Source organism: Salarias fasciatus (genome assembly GCF_902148845.1).
Source record: "Salarias fasciatus chromosome 7 unlocalized genomic scaffold, fSalaFa1.1 super_scaffold_4, whole genome shotgun sequence".
Classification (NCBI taxonomy): Eukaryota; Metazoa; Chordata; class Actinopteri; order Blenniiformes; family Blenniidae; genus Salarias; species Salarias fasciatus.
Window position 1 is genome coordinate 18176150 of NW_021941229.1, and position 18636 is coordinate 18194785.

Below are 18636 nucleotides of genomic sequence, written 5' to 3' on the forward strand. Positions count from 1 at the left end.
AGCATCTTCTCAAGTCTTAGCTGCACGAATAGAAAGAACTAAGGTTACAGGAAGTATGGTGTCACAGTAATAGCTGAAGGTATAGAGCAACCACCTGATAGCTGAGAGTAACTCTTTCAATCTACATTTTAACTTATGTTACGTATAAGTGAGTGCTTGCACATTACATGTAGTTTATGCTTCCATTAGTTTGATTGCAATAAAACACTGTAGATATTTTGCTTATGGATTACTGTGCACAATCAATAAATAATGGTGGGGACTTGGTACTAGTTTTAAACTCATACAGGTTTTATTACCCAAATCTACAATTTACTTTTTCCCTTTTAAATTTAAAAAGCTGACAGCTAGAGTCTAGTTTTTTTTGTTTTTTTTTTAACAACTGCATCTTCTGTCTGCATGTCTGTCAGCAGGCACATTGACAGCTGTGAAGACATTAAATTGAAATGAATTGACATTTTTTGACCTATGTATGGTTATATATAGAGAATAATGATGATTTGTCAATGACAAAAATTAGAATCACCATGCTAACATCGAACTAAAGTGGTGCAGTTCATGCAGTTTTCATGTAGTTTTTACTCTATCCCATATTATACCTATTGGAATTGTATCAGTAAACACATTTCACTGTATATATTTTCACCATATTTCACTTTATATTTCACTGAACTTGTCTCTGTACTCATAGTGTCTCTACCAGGGGCAAGTCTGGGCTTGCCCGTCCTGCTGTGTGTGTGTAAACTGTATTTTCCCTCTTGCAATAGGCTCCTGTTTGTGGCAGATCTCTATTCACTGTAAACTTGACTTCAGCCAGCGACTCACCGGATACACCAGATATCATAGCAGCTGTCCTGCTGTGACGATGCATATGTGTCCAACAGTTACACGTATTTTGGCAAGCTGCAAATTCAAACATATGGCAAACAAAACTGTTTGAATTTTGACTATTGACTTGCTATTGTCTAAAAAAGAAGATGAGCTTATGCATTCATTTGTGTTCATGCATTCTTGGCCATTGTGATCTAAGGACATGCGAGCTGTCTCTTCTCACTGCTTGGCTGGGAAACACTGGTGTGGCCGCTCCGAGCCAGAATGCCTCTCATAAATCTTCACTATTCTTTGCCCAGGAGAAATACTGCTTCTGTAAAAAAAAAAAGAAGGGAGCAATAATGAAAAAAGAACAAAAAACACAAAGATATAGATTTTGAGGGGGTTATGTTATGAGAGGAAAGGTGGGTCAAAAACACCAAGGATAGTTTGGGGAATTGCATGGTCGGAGGATCCTAGATGGATTAAAAACAGTCTTGTGGATGGACCAGAGAGTCTGCCAGCAATGAGCGAGTAGATAAGAGGCTGCTTTTACAAGGCGATGTCTTTAGTGTACATTTACAATGAATTGTATAAAAGAGGTGTAAATATCTATAGATTTACTCAGTAATTCTTAAAGGCAGCTGCATGTGTGCCAAGATATAAGAAACCTAATTAAAAAAAACAATTTAAATGAAATATTGTCTCCTCAAGTCTTGTTAAATTTTCATTACATTTACATTGATGCACATATTTTATATACCATTCAATCAGATTCAGTAAGCCTGTCTAGTCAATCAAAATACTTTAATTTCCGTGATGAAGTTTCAACATTTATGGCATTCATTCACTTTAAAATCAGTTTTGGCCTTGAATTCATTGGTGAAATAAGTTTTGCTCTTTCAAAATTGCAAGAAGAACGTGAGTTGTGAGCAATAGCCTTAGTTTGCATTTCAATAACTCTCCCACTGCTATCGTTCCAGCTCAGATTAAGTAATGTGCTGTATATCGCTTATTGAAAACACGCAATTGCTAACAAACAGCTGTACACAGCAACAACTTTCAGGGAGGAGAAATTATAAGGCTCAGATTAATCCAAGGTAAACTGTCTTCCTCTGGAAAATATATTAGCTCAACAGTTAGGAAACATTTACCCTTGTTTTTTAGTTACAGGATATGTTTTTAAATCGTCTGGCCTCCTCAGTGGAAAAAAAAAACCAAACAATAATCTGATAGTGATGTGTAACACCTATACCATCTGCTCCACGCTTAGGGGAAAAAAAAAAAAAAAAGGTCTGAGAGCAACGCGTTGTGACATTGATTCCCAAGCTGTAGAGTGTCTGTTGCCTTTGTAAAGTGTGTCTCTGTGTCTGCAAAGTGTCTCCCTGTTTGTCTGTGTGTCAGGGCAAAAAGGGTTGGAGGGGGGTTGATGTCTGCCTTCTAAGCGAGGAAGTGTGTAACAGCGTGTGACAGTGAGTCATCGATAGTGAGACTCGGAGCCAGACGCTTCTTAGAAAGCATAAAGCGTGCATGCCCGGACATATCCCGCTTTGTTTATTCACCGTGCTCTCTGGACTTCTTGAGGATGTGCATGATTGTCCAGAGCAGAAGAATTATGACTGGATGGTGGTCGGACGCCGGCATCTATCTTGGGGTTATACCTGACCTTATTATTCTTTTAGCTTATCTCTCAAAGTTGTGTCAAACAGCGATTGTACGAGTTTCAAGATTTTTATTTTTATTTCCTGCACATGAGAATAATTGGATTCAGGCGGCTAACAGTTTTACTAATTATAGAATTTAATGTTTTTTTGTAATTTATCACTGCCATAAAATGGGAATTCTGGCTCAAGTGATTTCAGGTCATTTCTCGTGACTATGTGAGTGTGTGTGCGTGAATGTGACCGATCATGTTAACCATTTTAAAACATGCAATAGAAGTGAAATCCTTTTACCATTTATGATTAAAGTACTTATTAAGAAGGTATTTCATGATTGATTGCTTTTATTAGCAGTAAGTTCACGCACCGGTTCACAATCAGGGGATACAATTCCTTATAAAAACAGTAAAATGGACTTCAAGATTAGAATAAAACTGTGTTTAAATTAGCATCACTGCTGCATGAAAAACATACCCTCATCCATCCGTTGGAGTCCATTCAGTAAGCTTAACACAAATAGGTCTGCTAAGAAAAATTGTCTTACAAAAAAAGTGGGACTACTTTGAGTAGAGCGCCATTCATCAGGACGTTACATTAACAAGCACATCTTTCTTTATAGATTACTTTAGTTGCAAATTTCTGCTGTTTTGTCATTTAAATTGAAAATCTGCTGCTGTGATAACTTTCCCGATCTGTAAAATCTTGTCTGAGAGCATTAAAAACCCCAGGCAGGATTTTGGCGTCGGGCTTCAGACACATCCATTACTCCAACTGGACTTTGGAGAGTGGGGCTTTTAATCACCAATGCAACTGCATGCAGTTTTAAAATGCCGACCTGTTTCTGCGGTTTCTGCAAACTGAGCAATTTGGACAACAAATTGCCTCAATCACTGTCATGTAAGCACTTTTACTGTTGATGGTTTGGACATTTTTTTTTTCATTAACACAACAAGCATTCATTAATTTTTCTTACCAAAAAAATAAATCTTTATAGGGAAAAAGTTGACATACTAACCTATAAATAATTCCAAAGCTGGGTTTTAGTGGACAGAATTCTGAGTAATATTCACAGTAATTATTTCTAAGTTACGAAACAGCCTGAGATGTTTCCAAAAAAATAAATACAAACCTAATTAGCAGTGTCCAGATCAGTTAAGTTTCTGAACCTTCGGTGTGTAGATATTTGTACTGCATGGCTAATGGTGCTAATCATAATTTGATTATATTAGGTTTTTTTCTGTCTCGTGTTTCTGAATATCATAGTTTAGTTATATTTGTTACCGTCATTCAAAAGTGTCTTTGAGTCACTTATTTATACATGGTTACACTCTTCACAATCACATGGGCTCCAGTGAATCCCTCACAGACCAGTTTTCACCTGCAGGGAATTGTTTGGCAATGAAGTGTATATATATAAAAAAAATCCAAACTTGAACTTAAATTCAAAGACTCAAGTAAAACTTTGCACCAAACCAATATACCCACACTGCATTTCAGTAATTCCCCTTAGGGTTTGTGTCTCTGTAACATGGTATTACATAACTAATGCGCTGCAATGGGAGCCAGTGTGTTGCCCACAGACACCTGGTTACCATCACAGGACTGTAACAAGTAGCTGTGATGGAGGAGTGATCTGTCCTGGGGGTACCCATAGCCAGCAGGGATCAAATCCAGTGCCCTGCAACCACAAGGATGGGTGGTTGAATCGGTAAATGAATGGATGGATGGAAGGATGATGAATGGATCGGTGGATGGATGGATGAATGGGTTTACTGGAAGGAACAAGAAGCCCCCAAGAAGCTTTTGAAATTGTTTTCCGATTTTAAAAAAAAGATTGATGATCCCTGAACACAATGTACTGACTTGTATTCTTGGCGTAACATTTCCTCTTTTAGAAATATTAAATTAAAAAAACATTTCACAAGTGTACCACAGTTTGATGGAGACCCTATCTTCTGTTTTGAAGTTTTAACAATATCACAACAGTTCCCTGATTTTTTTTTTTTTTTTTTTGTTGAAGGCATTTTTTACCTTTTGCAAACAGATGATTATTTTACAATTAAATTATTATGATTATTATTCTTTTCCTTTTTCCTTGAACAGATTGTACTGCCAATCATGGATGCATTCTTCATGTTTGTAATACAGTTTATATCAGTGTGAGTTACACAATGGATGACACCCGTACTCTGTCTCCTCTTCAATCTCCGACCGCATTAGCGGCAGCGCCAGAGCAGGAGTGAGGCCCATCATAACAGCTGACATTACAAAATATTTTCAGTGGCTACAGTTCCTTTCTTTGCAAACTTAATGAAAATGTACCCAGAAAGCCAGGACTACATGAGCCGAGCAAAGCCAAGCTCTTGGAGTACCTTAGTTCATTCTCTTCCAGCCCCCCTGCCTTACTCCCTCTCTTTTCTTTTTCTCTGACTCTCTTTCTCTTTTCTTTAATTCACCTCCACAATGGCCACACACACACACACACACACACACACACACACACACACACACACACACACACACACTTACAGTACAATAATAAATGTGTTGAGATAATGTGGCTTGGAAACCATATTCAGTCCTCACTTGATTAAACACTGGAATTTTGCATGGTGCCCAGAAATGAGGTTAGCAAATGGCTTCGTTGGTTGCCAGCTTGGAAATGCACAAAAGGAAATCGAGGGAGAACATAGTGTCTGCCGCTTGCTGGCTTCTAAAAGTGCTTGATGAATGTTAGTGTACGTCACTTGGGATAATGCGAGTTAGCTGTGTGTGGACTCCAAATATGGCTGGAGTGTGACTGTTAGAGGTTGTAATGACTGTGTCGAAGTGAGAACCCTGCACAGGGCCCCTCACAGAAGGTACACACCTCAGCTCTGCCTTTCCTCTTCAGATGGACTCACAATGAACTCTCAGTTTCACCTCGATGTTGTTGTTGCGAAGGCTGTTGATGCACTAAAAAAAAAAAAGAAAAGGTTCCCTGATGCAAATCCTTTGTCTGTCAACACTCTGATGAATGCAGTTAGTCTTCATATTGGTGTCAGAAACTTACCTGTTAAACAGACAAATTAAGACTCTGCAGCAACACATAGAATTATATTACAGAACTGTTCATGTTCAGCATCATGTCGTCTGTTCTGTGTATTAGAAGTCTCCACATTGTTGACATGTTGTGTACTTGTAGATATTTATTTGTGTTTGTCTCGTAGGCCCTCCAGATGTGGAGCAGGCCTGCGAGCCAAGCGTCCGCACCTGGAGCCCCAACGCGGGGGTCGAGCAGGGCGCCGTCGGGATGCCGGAGTGCCCTCTTCAGGGCTGCATGCTTCAGCTGGAGTTCGCCCACCCGCTGGTCCCGGACTCCCTGACCGTGTGGGTCACCTTCTTCAGTCCCGAGGAGACGGCGCTACCTGCCATCCACAACATTTTGCTCCTGACTGTCAACGGGAACAACATTTCACTGGGCCCGAGTAATGTTTTCTGTGACACCCCACTGACTCTGAAGCTGGACATAGAGGAAGAGGTGTACGGGGTCCAGTTTTACACTATGGAGCAACACCTGGAGATTGACGCCACTCTCTTGGCGTCCAAGCCAGACTGCGCCCTTTGTAGGCATTGCCAGCCGCTGCGCTACCGCTTGCTGCGCCAGCCCGCCTTCACCCACGCACCACATGGTCTGATGCTGAACGAACCCACCCGCCGATACACAGACAGGTGAGTGACCTGGTAGGTGGATTTTTTTTTAAAAGTTTTTTTGGTGAGAGCGCAAGTGCCAGTCCTCCTTCAGCACAGCAGCGCTGTGTGTAAAACTAAGTTCTTTCTGTTTTTCCCAAATGGAGAAGTATGAAAGAAAAACAAAACAAAGCAAATCAAATAACTGTTTGGTCTTCAACCATTCTTCAGTGTTAGAGACTGAAATGATTGCTTTTTATTAGAGATTTTGCTGAGTGGTGTGATCTTATTTGGGGGTTTAGAAATGTCTGCATAAGGTATTTATTTATCTGTGGAAACTCTCCACAAAAATATGTTCTCATAATACCAGAAATACCAGATATCCTTTTCAATGCCCCCAGGACTGCGAGCAAAGCCACCACTGCTTCTGCAGTTTCAAATCAGTTGCCCAACATTTGTTTCCTAAGTCACAGGTCAGTTGTTGCCCACATTTGTTTTTTCCCATGTTCCATGAAGCAAGGGCAAATAGACAGCTTGTTGAGGGTATTATCTACACACTGCGGTGAGAATTTAGTGCTTTGCTTTCATGGAATGTGCTGACTTGATAAAAGTGTGCTGCTGTCTGTATACATGGCACTGCTGCGTGTTATGCCATCTCACTATCGTGCTGTCAGCGTGGTTCACATGAGAAGGAAAGCGCTCGATAAGAGGTAAAAGGGTGAGTATACGCATGTTACGCAAAAACGGAGTGATGACATCCAAGTTCCACAAAGTGTCTCTGCACAACTTCCTACTTGAGTGACAATGTCTGTGGAGGGCTTCCTGCTGTAGGAATGTATTTATGTGGAGGTTTTGGCACACTTCAGTGATTATTGATGTACTGTAGGTAGTTTTACTGCTGTGGTGTATTTCACTAGCTGTGGTTGCATTCCAGTGGTAGTGGTCAGTGGCAAAGGCCTTTTTTTTTTTTTTTTTGCTATGAGAGCATGTGGGATCTTGTCTCTGTTCAATGGCATGAGAAGTGTTGTAGCACGTAAGTATGTTCATCCTCGCCATCAAAACCATTATCTAATCTAGCTGAGGGATAAATGTCACAAGAAGAAGAGAAAAAGCCTTTCGAAATGGACAATGCTCTTTTGTAACAATGTTTTGTGCTGCTCCTTCATTTTGGTCAAATCTGATGCTAAATCCACGATGCAGGCATCATCCTGAATAAGCAGATAAATGAAATCCTGGTTTATTTCACTTTATTCTTCTACTAATGAAAAATATATTCTGAGATTGAAATAGATCATTGCCACAATGGATGCTTGTCGGATAACTTCAGTTTCTTCTTCAGTGTGAGTCTGGTAAGCCGCCTCGCTGTCTTGTCACACCCGCGGTTTCACAGCAAACAGAAAACCCTGACTTGTTGATGAATGAAGTTCACGCCGATGTTTTGGCACGCCACAAATCTAATGTATAGTGCCTCGTTGGATCGCCGAAGTCCAGCTGCTGAAAAGCTTTTGTTGACCACACAGAAAGTTTCTTCTCGCATGTTTCCGCGGGGCTGGACGTGGAGGGGGAGTGATTGACCTCCCGCTGTCAGGGCACTGGCCTTCTTCTGAGCCGGGGCAAACCGAGCAAGAGGGGACGGCTGACATCTCGGCTTTTTTGGCTCCGTCCATGGGTGGTGATTTGTTTGGAATGGCTAACGACTGGGAGGTCAGGGTGACAGAGTAAATTATGGTGGCGAAGGGTGAAGAGGAGATGCAGGGTGGGAGGTTGGACCAGTCGGGGGTAAATCATTGCTAAGCTTTGGGGGGTTAGGTGGTGGGTGGCAAAGCGTGATGAAGGAGAACATTAGGAGGTCAAGATAGTATGAAAAAAGAGGGTAGGAGACACAAACCATGAGAGACAAAGGACAGATACCATGCTCTTTTGTGACTCTTTCCCAGCTCTACATCACTTTTATGCTTTGTTTTTCCAGTTTGTCCCAGTCAATACATTCTTTACAAATATATTGATGCTTCTGAACTCAGGTCAGAATTTACTTTGATATACTTTCTGGCAAAATGTTTAAACTTAACGCTCCAGACTCAGTGTCCATACACATTTTGTAATTTTAGTTCCCCCTCCATACACCTATTTATGTTGAGTTGATGATGTGTCATCTCATGCAAAATGAAACTGCAAACTGTATCGACACGTGGCCCTCAGCAAAAGCATGACTTTCCCATTAGGCATGACCTCCTCTTTCCTTTAAAGTATCTCTCTTAATTCTAAACATGTAGCACAGGTTGTTGGAGGTATTGTGGGTGTTAAATTAATAGCAGTAAAACTTCAAATGCGTGTCAGCTGCCAAACTGATAAAAGGAGCAGAGCTTTGTTTGTTAATCTTGCAGGCTCAATCTAAGTTTTCCTTCCCCCTAAACTTCCTTATATTTATCTGTGTTTCTCATCTGGGATCTTTCAGCCAAGAACAACATGGCGCTACACAATGGAAATACATCCATATGCATGCTCACACATAGGCTCAGCGCACACACATCGGTGGAGGCAGGAACGCACACACACACACACAGACAGATGAACACAGACGCTCTTCTTGCGCTCAGTAGCGGACATATTTGTGCATGCTTCTACGTGTAATCACCGGGGTCAATCGATACCATGTGGCTCATCTTTACAATAAGCCACATTAGAATCTATGCTCCTGCAGGGGGTCCTGAGCAGAATAGCTCATCAAAGTAGGGTGAAATAATGAAATTTTATCATATGACACCTTCACAGTGTGTGGAATGAGTTTATTTGTAATACGAGTTGCTTCTCGGATCAGTTACACATGACGTATGATCATTTACAGATGAAAATGTGGCTTTATGAATTTGAGATGTGATCCGGAAATTATCTGTATCGGTGAATGTCATCCACTGCACATGTGTTAAATTATTGTCTGAAGTGAAACCTAGAGCTGATCCTTTTACCATTTTGTTAATGACCTCATGAAGAAAAAAAAACCTCAACTAAACTCACTAAAGAAATAGAAGAAATCAGTTAAAATTGTGCCTAATCTTTCATTTATTCAGTCATTCATTCCCTCACTGCTTCGGATGTTTCATTTCGGCTGTGGTAAATTCCACAAATGTTTTTGGTTACACCAAGTGACCCAGAAGAGATTATATTACTGATGCATTATACATGTTTCAAAATGCTTGCTATTTTTATTCAAAAAGACGATGATCCATGCAGTACTAAATTCTCAAGTTAAGCCATGAAACAGGTTTTCACTTTTTAAGTCTATAAATCCAAATCACATTGACTGATTCACTCTTTGCGACGCATTGCTGAGAGTTTGACTTGGTGGGCTTCAATGAATTGGTAGACTCTTAAAAATAATAATAAAATGATAAAGAACCAACCGTCATTCAATTCTGGCACTATTGTCACTGTCACCAAGTCATTGTCTTATAGCTGTGGTTGCTCGAACAGGTTATAAACAGTTTCCCACACTGGTGACGTCTGAAAAATTGCGCTTTCACTGTTTAATCATCTGCGTTTGATAACACTGTTATCTGTAGTGTTACCAATTCTTTAAGTGGCTTCAGTGCGTGAGGTCAGGGAGAATCAGCCACGCTCATAATTGAGAACAGGTTGATCCCCGCGTTTAAGCGGTTGTTATCGTTGTTATCACGCTAAGAGGAGTAGCACTCCTGACCTTCTGGAACCAAATGTACATTTTCACATCCAGGAAACATATGTTCAGCACAGCACTCGATGTGGAGACACTACTGGCGGAGGAGGTTTTTTTGCTATGTGGTTCTTGGATCTTTACATATATTTTTAAAGACCTTCAACCCGCAAGCTGACAAGCATCTTCCTGAAAAAGTACACTGAATCTGATTATTCAGTTGAGCAAGAGCAACGTGATCTTATTGGCCCCTTTTAGTCGTTAGATAGTTCTTGTTCTAAAGTACTGATGGGTATGAAGAAGCTCTTTAGCGCCACCACAAGAATGAGCCATCCCAACACTTTGAGAAGCACTGATCCAAGTACTACACCAGCTTTTCACTGAGGAATATTGTGTGACGTTGTTAAAATACAATGCGTATATCAAATTGCTGAGATAGATTGATAATCTCCTCAAGAGACTTTTATTCTGTTATTGTGGCAGCGTACCAACATTACGTCGCTCCACCTTTGCTTTTCTAGAGCTCCTCTTATCCCTTCCAGTGAAAAGATGCTTGTCAGTAAGATGTAAACATCTGAAGAGTGCTGCCATTTTCCTGCCGCTGTGATCTACAGTGAGATGAGCCCAACTCATTCAGCGCTATTGGGAAACCACTATTTTGAGTCTAACTATAGACGTCAAACACCCAGTGGGGAAGATAAAACTGACTGAACCAAGGAGGAATAGATGACCTCATGTTTTCCACTCAAACCCCCCGTCTTGTACCTTCTCCACAATCTAATCTAGCGATCACAATATGCTCCTCTATTTTTCTTATCTCCTCTCATATTTTCCTCAATGCATTTTCCTCGGCTTTGTTTCCCAGCACTCCCATACTCACTTTCCCCATTTTCTTGTGTACTCGCATGACCTCTTCTCTCAGTGTGGCCCGATCAAGCTTTACTTTTACATACAATGGGGTTGTGTAAATTACGCTCTCCCCAATATCTGTTCATCCAAAAAAAAAAAAAAAAAAAAAAAAGGGATCCGTTGTGTGCTTACTTTCAAAGCAGTGTCTGTTACCCTCCTCTGTCCATCCACTCTCTGTGTTTGGTCTCCTCGAAGATAAAGTCTCCAACAGATTGACTTTTCCAGGGGCTAAACTAATTCAATTAGAGGGGGCATGTTTGAGTGTAGCCTGGAGTTTCACCAACATGAGCCAACACTACAGGTCAGGATATATTATTGTATAGAGCAGAGTCTGTCAGGTCAAACATTCTGTGTTGATAATAATAAAGCCAACAAAAATATTTCATCCCAGGCAAAGGTTTCACAGTGGGGAAATTCATTTTGTTACTTGATCTTTAAGTCCTGCAGTTTTCAGATTTGGGATAGAACAGCTAATTTGAACTTGGTCATCTTTTGTCCGCCGGGAATGTGATGAAGAAATACGAGAAAAATTAGGGAATTAACATGGGGTTGAGGGGACCATATCTGGTAGCGTGTTGAGGACAGCACTTTAGTTCCTGACCTCTCCTATCCCTGCCGATTATGAAAATATTTCATACAAATCCAAGTGGAGCAGAGCTTCTTTCGCAGTTGTTTCTCTACCTGCACATTGGACGTGCAGTATCCATTTCTTTATTGAACAAGGGTGTGAGCTCATCCTCGCTTTGTTGTCCAGTAACTGTGTAACCGAGCTGTTAACGCTGCTAATCAGAGGTTATGCCTGTCTTGAATGAAACTGAGAAAACTCCTTTGTTCCTCTCGCGGCTTTGATTGGAAAGACATGCTCCTGGTGCTTCATTGTAGTCACACTGATGATTATCTTGCATCGTTGGGGCACGAGGTTCATGCCTGTGCGCTTGAGGTTCAGTTTGAGAGACTTGGTCGGCAGACAGTATGCTGTCTGTATTGTCTGTGCTGTGTATGTGCTCACTTGTGGCTGCGTGTGTGTGTGTGACATGCTTTGAGTGATGTATCCAATTGCTGAATGCACCGTTGCTCATTTGAGAAGTACAGTATTCCTGCTTGCATGTCACTGCATTCAAGAAATTGCAGAGGGCATTCTCCAATTAGGTCTACAATACTTGATGGTCCACGTGAAATAATCTATGGATATCCTATTGGTCCTATTTACCCTCATTTATCATGCTTTCCCCCCCCCACCCATGTGCATACATAATGTTTGCCACACACTTGGCTCATACTGGTCATGATTATACCAGACAATCATGCATTCCTTATACACACAATACCATAAGGGCACATGTAGCATGCATTGCACTCACTAATATTCTCCGTTATCAACTTAAGTCTACTTTTCAAAACAGAAACAATAATAAACAATATTTTTAAAGGTATGTTTATACCCACCAGCACTCTTCCACACTCTTCTTTTAATAACATGCCATTACATATAATAAAAAGCTATATTAAAACAATAAAAAATGCACATAACTTTAATTTTCAGTTCAAAAATATGGAATTTTGCATGTCATATTCTCACAAAGCCTACTTCGGTGGATAAGGCACTATCGACTGGCCGGCATCTCTCGCTATGGTAACATTTCAACCCGCCGCTGTTAACAAGTAAACACTGACTGCACTATTGAAAACATAAGTATAACGAACAAATATACTGATTGACAGACAAAACAACTCTACTGGGATCGTCTTTGCAATATAACACAATAATCACCTCCCACAATTGTAGCTATTGTTGTTTCATGACACATAAATTTAAACTGTGGTGTGTGCGGGAAGCTCTTATGACAACAGTCCCTATATGCGTAATTAGGAAACTCGCATGAGAGCACTTGTCTCAAGTCACAATTACACACAAAGTCAGTAATGTTTCCATCATTTCAAAATACATTGCACTGACTTACATATTACTTCATTTGTTGAGGACTAACCCTAACCCTGAAATTACCCCGCCCTCAAACCGAGACTTTCCCCTAAAGTTTAATGGTTTGTGTCATAAGAACTTGCTTTTTGTCCCCCGAAAGGAAGTCAAATTCCCACAATGTGACTGTGTAAACAGATTTATGACCCCAAAAATATGAGTAAAACACTGAGCTAGAGACACACACACACAGACGGCCAAAAACTCTGAAAGCCAAAAAGGAGAACCATGAATGAGAAACCATAACCATAAGCGACAAATCAAAACTAGAAATGAGAAACCAAAACTGTAAGCAAAGAAAAAGAAAGAAAACTGTAAGTGATGCAGTTGCAAATGAGAGTGCTTACATGAAATAAGTTATTCTGTTTTTATTTTGTTATCCTTTTGTTTTTTTTGTTTTTTTTTGCTTGCCTTTACATGCTATTATTAGACTTGTTCTCAGTCCCATTTCCTGTCATGTGGTCAGAATGAATCTGAAACTGTAGAATAGACATCTTCTGCTTAGTTTGTGCAATTAACATGGAGTTAAAAAAAGATGACCAGCAATCAGTATTGTACTTACTGAACATGTAAAGGCAAACAAAATGTATTTATTTATTTTTTTTTCATAAATTAAATAAAATCAGAATAATTCCCATCATGAAAGCACCCTCGCTTGCGTCTTTCTTTTCCTGGGTTTTGTTGCTTTGCTCATGGTTTCTCATTTATAGCTTTGATTTTTCATTTTTTTTTTTAAATTTTGGTTTATGGTTTTGATTTTCTCATTTATGTTTTTTTTTTTTTTCCTTTCAGACTTTTTTTTCAGACTTCCTTATCATGGTGACTCAAGAAACCATCATGGCGTCTTTTCACCGACAAAGTGAGTAGTCCCCCAATATTTCTCCTCTCCATTGTGTTTTCAACCACGATGGTTTCCTTGAATCACTATGATAAGGACAAGGACAATACAAAGAGAGAGAGAGAAAAAAAAAAAAAACTAAGCTGGGTCCGAAATGGGGAAATTCAACCATTTTGGATGTGTCGAGACAGATGTTTTCTGATACTGAACCACACACACATACACACTCGCCAGCAGAGCAAACAGCTGTTCTTTGGACTCTGCAGACCTGACCTGAGATCCCTTCTCAGTCCCCCTTCCTTTTTGTTTGGCATCACCTTGAAACCTCATCGTAATGTAAGGTTTTATCACTTTCTCCAGGGATGTGGTGCCACATGTCGCTTACACCTACCAGGTCCAAACGATCTCCAGACAGGGTGAGAGCGAACCCTCTCCGATGCTGGTGCACGAAGTTGGGGCGCCTTACTGTGGAGACGGACGCATTCAGAGGTGACGGGTAAACACGGGTCGACGCCACGTTGCACTCGTGTGTGGTTTCTGAATTCTGCGTTTTGTTATTTCAGCTCCAAAGGAGAGGAATGTGATGATATGAACTCCATAAACGGGGACGGTTGCTCCAGTCAGTGCAAGAAAGAGGCTTTCTTCAACTGTGTCGGTAAGTCAGATACAAATAATACCTGGAGTCTACATGTGAGCTGCAAGTTCATTCAGTATTTTTTTTCTTCCAATTGTAGAGAAGAAACATACTCCAGATACAAAACTGCTAAGATATCTGCTTCCCTATCAGCAAGTCCGGATTTCCAAGTACATGCATCTTTGATTAAATAGCAATATCCCTCACTTGTATCTATATTATTTCACACACATGCACACACACACAAAAAACCCAAACTGAAAACTTTTCCGCAAGACTCACTTCATGAATGAGCATATTTGACATCTGGGTGTGCTTCAAGCACCTCAGTCCTCCCTGAAATGGATAGAATACCAGAGTATATCATAATCACTTTGACCTCATGCTAAAAAAAAATCTGGAAATCATTATTTTTAATGGGTGGGTGTAATCTTATTTTACATAGTTGAGTGAATGGCATCTCCTACTGTACAATGTTTTATTTTATGAATAGATGAATGGTTTCCTGTCCAGTCTCCTGCTGGCTCACAATCACCCCCCCTTCCCTCCTTTGTGATTGTGTGTTTTTGTGCATGTACAGTACATGCATGCATGGACACACATGTGTGAGCCTCTCCGAAGTGGCCACTTAATCCCTCTCAGATTGCTGGATGACTGCATTGGCTGTGCTGTTTTTCCACCAACTGCAGTGCGTGTGTGTGTGTGTGTGTGTGTGTGTGTTTGACACTTTCTGACATACATAACTTAAGTTTTTGCACAGAAATCTGACACCATAATGACGGGACCTTTCTGTCAATCTGTCAGAAAACAAAAGCAACGCATACGACAGGTCCGTTGGTCACTCACAAGATTGATCCAATTTAAATCTGGAAGTTGAAAAGAATTAAGCTCTTTTCACATGACCTCACACTGCGTTACAATTCAGAGACGATGCCTCGGGAGGGATTTAAGACAAAAACACAGGTGCAAAAAGTAAATCAGATTTTTCAGGCCTTGTCCGCATATTCACACTATCGCTCAAGATTTGGAGCCAGTTTTAAATCATCTTTACTCTTTGACATGCTGGTCAAATATGTGTTGGAGTAGTGTCCCGAAATCAAAACAGAGCAAGGGAGGCTTATCAGTTTCTCTACATTTGTTTTCCATTGCTTCCTGTCTTTGTTCATCTCGTCAGTCTCTTTTTTCCTCACGTTGCGGGTCTTTCTTCTTTTTTGCTCATGCACTCAATCACCTTCCCCACGTTTCATTATCAGTTTATTCTGTCCCTTTGTAAAGTCAAACACTGCAACAAATACACGCCTTGCTTTCTCCCATACCTTCTCTTCATCTTCTCACATTCTACCTTTTATTTCCTGCACCTTTAACAGACCACCGTTTGAACTTCCTTGTGTCTCGGGCTCCCTCCTTCCCTTCTTCCATGCCTCTGTTCCCGCTGAGTGAGTGGCGGGAGCCTATTCTATATGCCCCCTCAGTAGCCCCTCGTTTTACCATTGCCAGAGCACAGAACTGACTTGAGCTTTTTGGCCGTGCTGGGGATGGCTGGAATTTCGAGGAGGAGGCCCCGGCCAACTTGGCACAGAATGCCGCCTTTCCCCCTAACTGGAACCCCACCGGCTGACGCTGCTTTAGCTGAGAGCTGAGACCAATGAGGCCCAGGCAGCCTCCCTGCTCCGCTCCCCTCTCCCGTCCATAAGCTTTCAGTTCCAGACCTTAACTCCGGGTGGGATGTCTGGAAAAAATACTGCTGTATCTTTCTTTACCCCTTGACTTGTCTGCACCCCCACCATGTCCTCCTCCTTGTCCTCCTCCTCTTCTTCCTCTTCACTCTCTCCCTGTCTTAGCCTTATTTTATGATGCTCTTACTTTCATTTATCTTTTTATTCTTTTCTTCTTAACCTTAGCATATTCTCATGTCCATTTTTATATCCTAATTCGTGGAAAAGTCTTTCCTCTTTATTTCACTTTTTTATCCCTTGGGTGCCTTCGCTGCCTTTATTTAGTCGTCTCCTAGTTCACCTTCCAAAATAGTAGAAATAAAGTTAAAATTTGTATCCCCAAAGATGGCTACTAAAAAACAGGAATGAACAAGAGTGAGTAGTAAAAATTGATGTGAGTGAAAACGAATCTTTATTGCTTTGTGAGAATATAGCAAGAAACCAAATCCCAAGTTTTATCCCTTTGTTCTTTAAAACCTTATTATTATATAACAGAACACAACTTATTGGAAAATCCACCTTTTTTGTGGTCTGTCTTGAACTGCAGAGGAGCCCAGCATGTGCTACTACTATGACGGTGACGGTGTGTGTGAGGACTTTGAGCGGGAGACGGGCGTGAGAGACTGCGGTCTTTACACCCCGAGTGGTTTCCTGGACCAGTGGGCTTCCAGCGTGGATGTGTCTCATGAAGAAAAGCCCTACTGCTCGGGCGAAGTGGCTGCCGGATATCCTGCTGTCACTAAGGTAAGACCCCCCCCCCCCCCCTTTTTTTTTTAATTTAATCTGTTTTGCTTTCTCATTGTTTTAAAGGACATAATAGTTTAATGTAACAGTTCCAAACAGACTGGTCCCTTTAATCCAAAGTGTTGTCAGAGTACAGGTGGGGGCGTCTGTTTCGCTCTCATTAAAATAATGCTTATTGAAGACAGTAGAGGAAGCCATTGATTGCAGCTAAGCCTGGTAGATACATTGATCTGTTAGTGTTGAAACGCAGAAAGAGGCTGACTACCCAAAACATTAAGGTGAGAGATACATGCGCGCGCGCACACACACACACACACACACACACACACACACACACACACACACACACACACACACACACACACACACACACACACACACACACACACGTCTATCCCTACAGAGGACGTTATTGACTTACATTTCTTTGAGGATATGTAACCTTACCTTTTCCTCATGTTAGGCTCAGCACTTTAAATTCAAATCAATTTTTCAGGGCTGTTTTACATCTTGGCCCATCATAGTTGTCGTCTTATAAGTAAAGTTATGCGAAACACAGTTTGAGAGCGTCCATTATCACCCAATTTCTTTATTGACAGTAAAGGACGAAATCTAAATCACAATTCTGACTTTTCAAATATTTATTTGTTCTGATCTTACAGTAAAGTTTTTTTTTTCTAATGTTACCCACACCATAAAGAAAAGGTTGCGCCACTGTTATAAAGCAGCTTTTTCTAACATCGTATGCTCTTCTGCGCCAATGTTTTGATTATTCAACACTGAACATTTTCCTCATAAAACACTTTCAGTCTTTTGAAAGTGTTAATTCCTCAACACTTGTTCTGCTTGGCTTAGCATTTACCACCAATTTCTGAGTTTGGTTCTCTGCTGAAGCGGCAGTCAGTCACACAGACCGACAGTTAACCTGCATATTAGGTAACAGCGCTGCTGCAGTGAACTGGTAGTGGTGGCTCCAGTATATTGTCTCAGCATTTATTGTATTCAACATACAGGAAACATACATTTTTCAGATCATATCAATGATCTGTTGAGTCAGTTGGTCCGTTGTGACGCCTAACTGTCACCTTCATTCCAAACTTAACCTTATCCTGAGCTCTTTATGTGAAAGTTACATGATTTGATACTGTGGGAGGTTTTTTTTGTCTTTGTACTGCATCCAGCTCTGTGTCCCCACAACATGAGCAACACAAGTACACACACAAACATGCAAACATGCATGTTCACACACGTACACAGTCAAAGCTTTGGACACATAGAAGTGCATTAGCCTCAATCCCATTTAATCTCCTCTCCTTAATATGGATGGTGAAAGCTAAGGCATGTTGTTGACGTATACTATCTCTTTGAAAGCCTGTATTTATTATTTTTATTCATTATTGTCTAGTTTCCTAAACTGACTTGCATGATTTTTCTTTTATTTGATTTTTTTCTCAAGCCACATGAAACTGCACTGCCACGTCTCACTCTGGCAGGTTTTCACTTTTAACATCGAATTTAATAATTTTAATTCAACCCTTCAAAAGATGGGCCTCATTTCAAAGTAGAAGAGCTTCCAGCTCTGTACTGACCTTGCTCTTTTTTTTCTGAGGTGTGATCTGGTGTAATTGGAGGTAAGTTCTGTTGGTAGAGCTCGTTCTGACTGCTGATGAGGCATTTTAGAAGGTCCTTGAACTAGTTGTTCTTAAACACTGTGGTCAGGTGTCTCGCACACACAAGGTTAGGAAATAAACTGACACCATTTCATGCATGTGATATTTATATGGCACCACTTCTGTTTGAGTTAAAAAAAAAAAAAGGGGGGGGAGTGCAATCCAACCAACAACGCAGCAGATGTTTTCTTTTCTCGGGGGATTGAGACACTAGTGGAACATGTCCATATAACCATAGAAAAAGGATTTCTCTTGCGAAGGACACATTGTTCATACAAAGAGGACTTTAACTTTGAAGAACACACTGTTCCCTGAGGGTCATATGTGATGAGATCACC

The 18636-nt window shown here is 40.7% G+C and overlaps 1 protein-coding gene across 2 annotated transcripts in view; it reads left to right on the forward strand.

Annotated features, from left to right (window-relative positions):
- Positions 1-18636, forward strand: part of pappaa (pregnancy-associated plasma protein A, pappalysin 1a) — a 92287-nt gene that overhangs the window by 20214 nt on the left and 53437 nt on the right. For both annotated transcript variants that reach the window (XM_030084476.1, XM_030084477.1), the window contains exons 7-10: positions 5681-6182; positions 13896-14024; positions 14099-14190; positions 16432-16628. In XM_030084476.1, coding sequence (XP_029940336.1) covers positions 5681-6182; positions 13896-14024; positions 14099-14190; positions 16432-16628 — 920 coding nt within the window. The remainder of the gene's footprint in view (positions 1-5680; positions 6183-13895; positions 14025-14098; positions 14191-16431; positions 16629-18636) is intronic.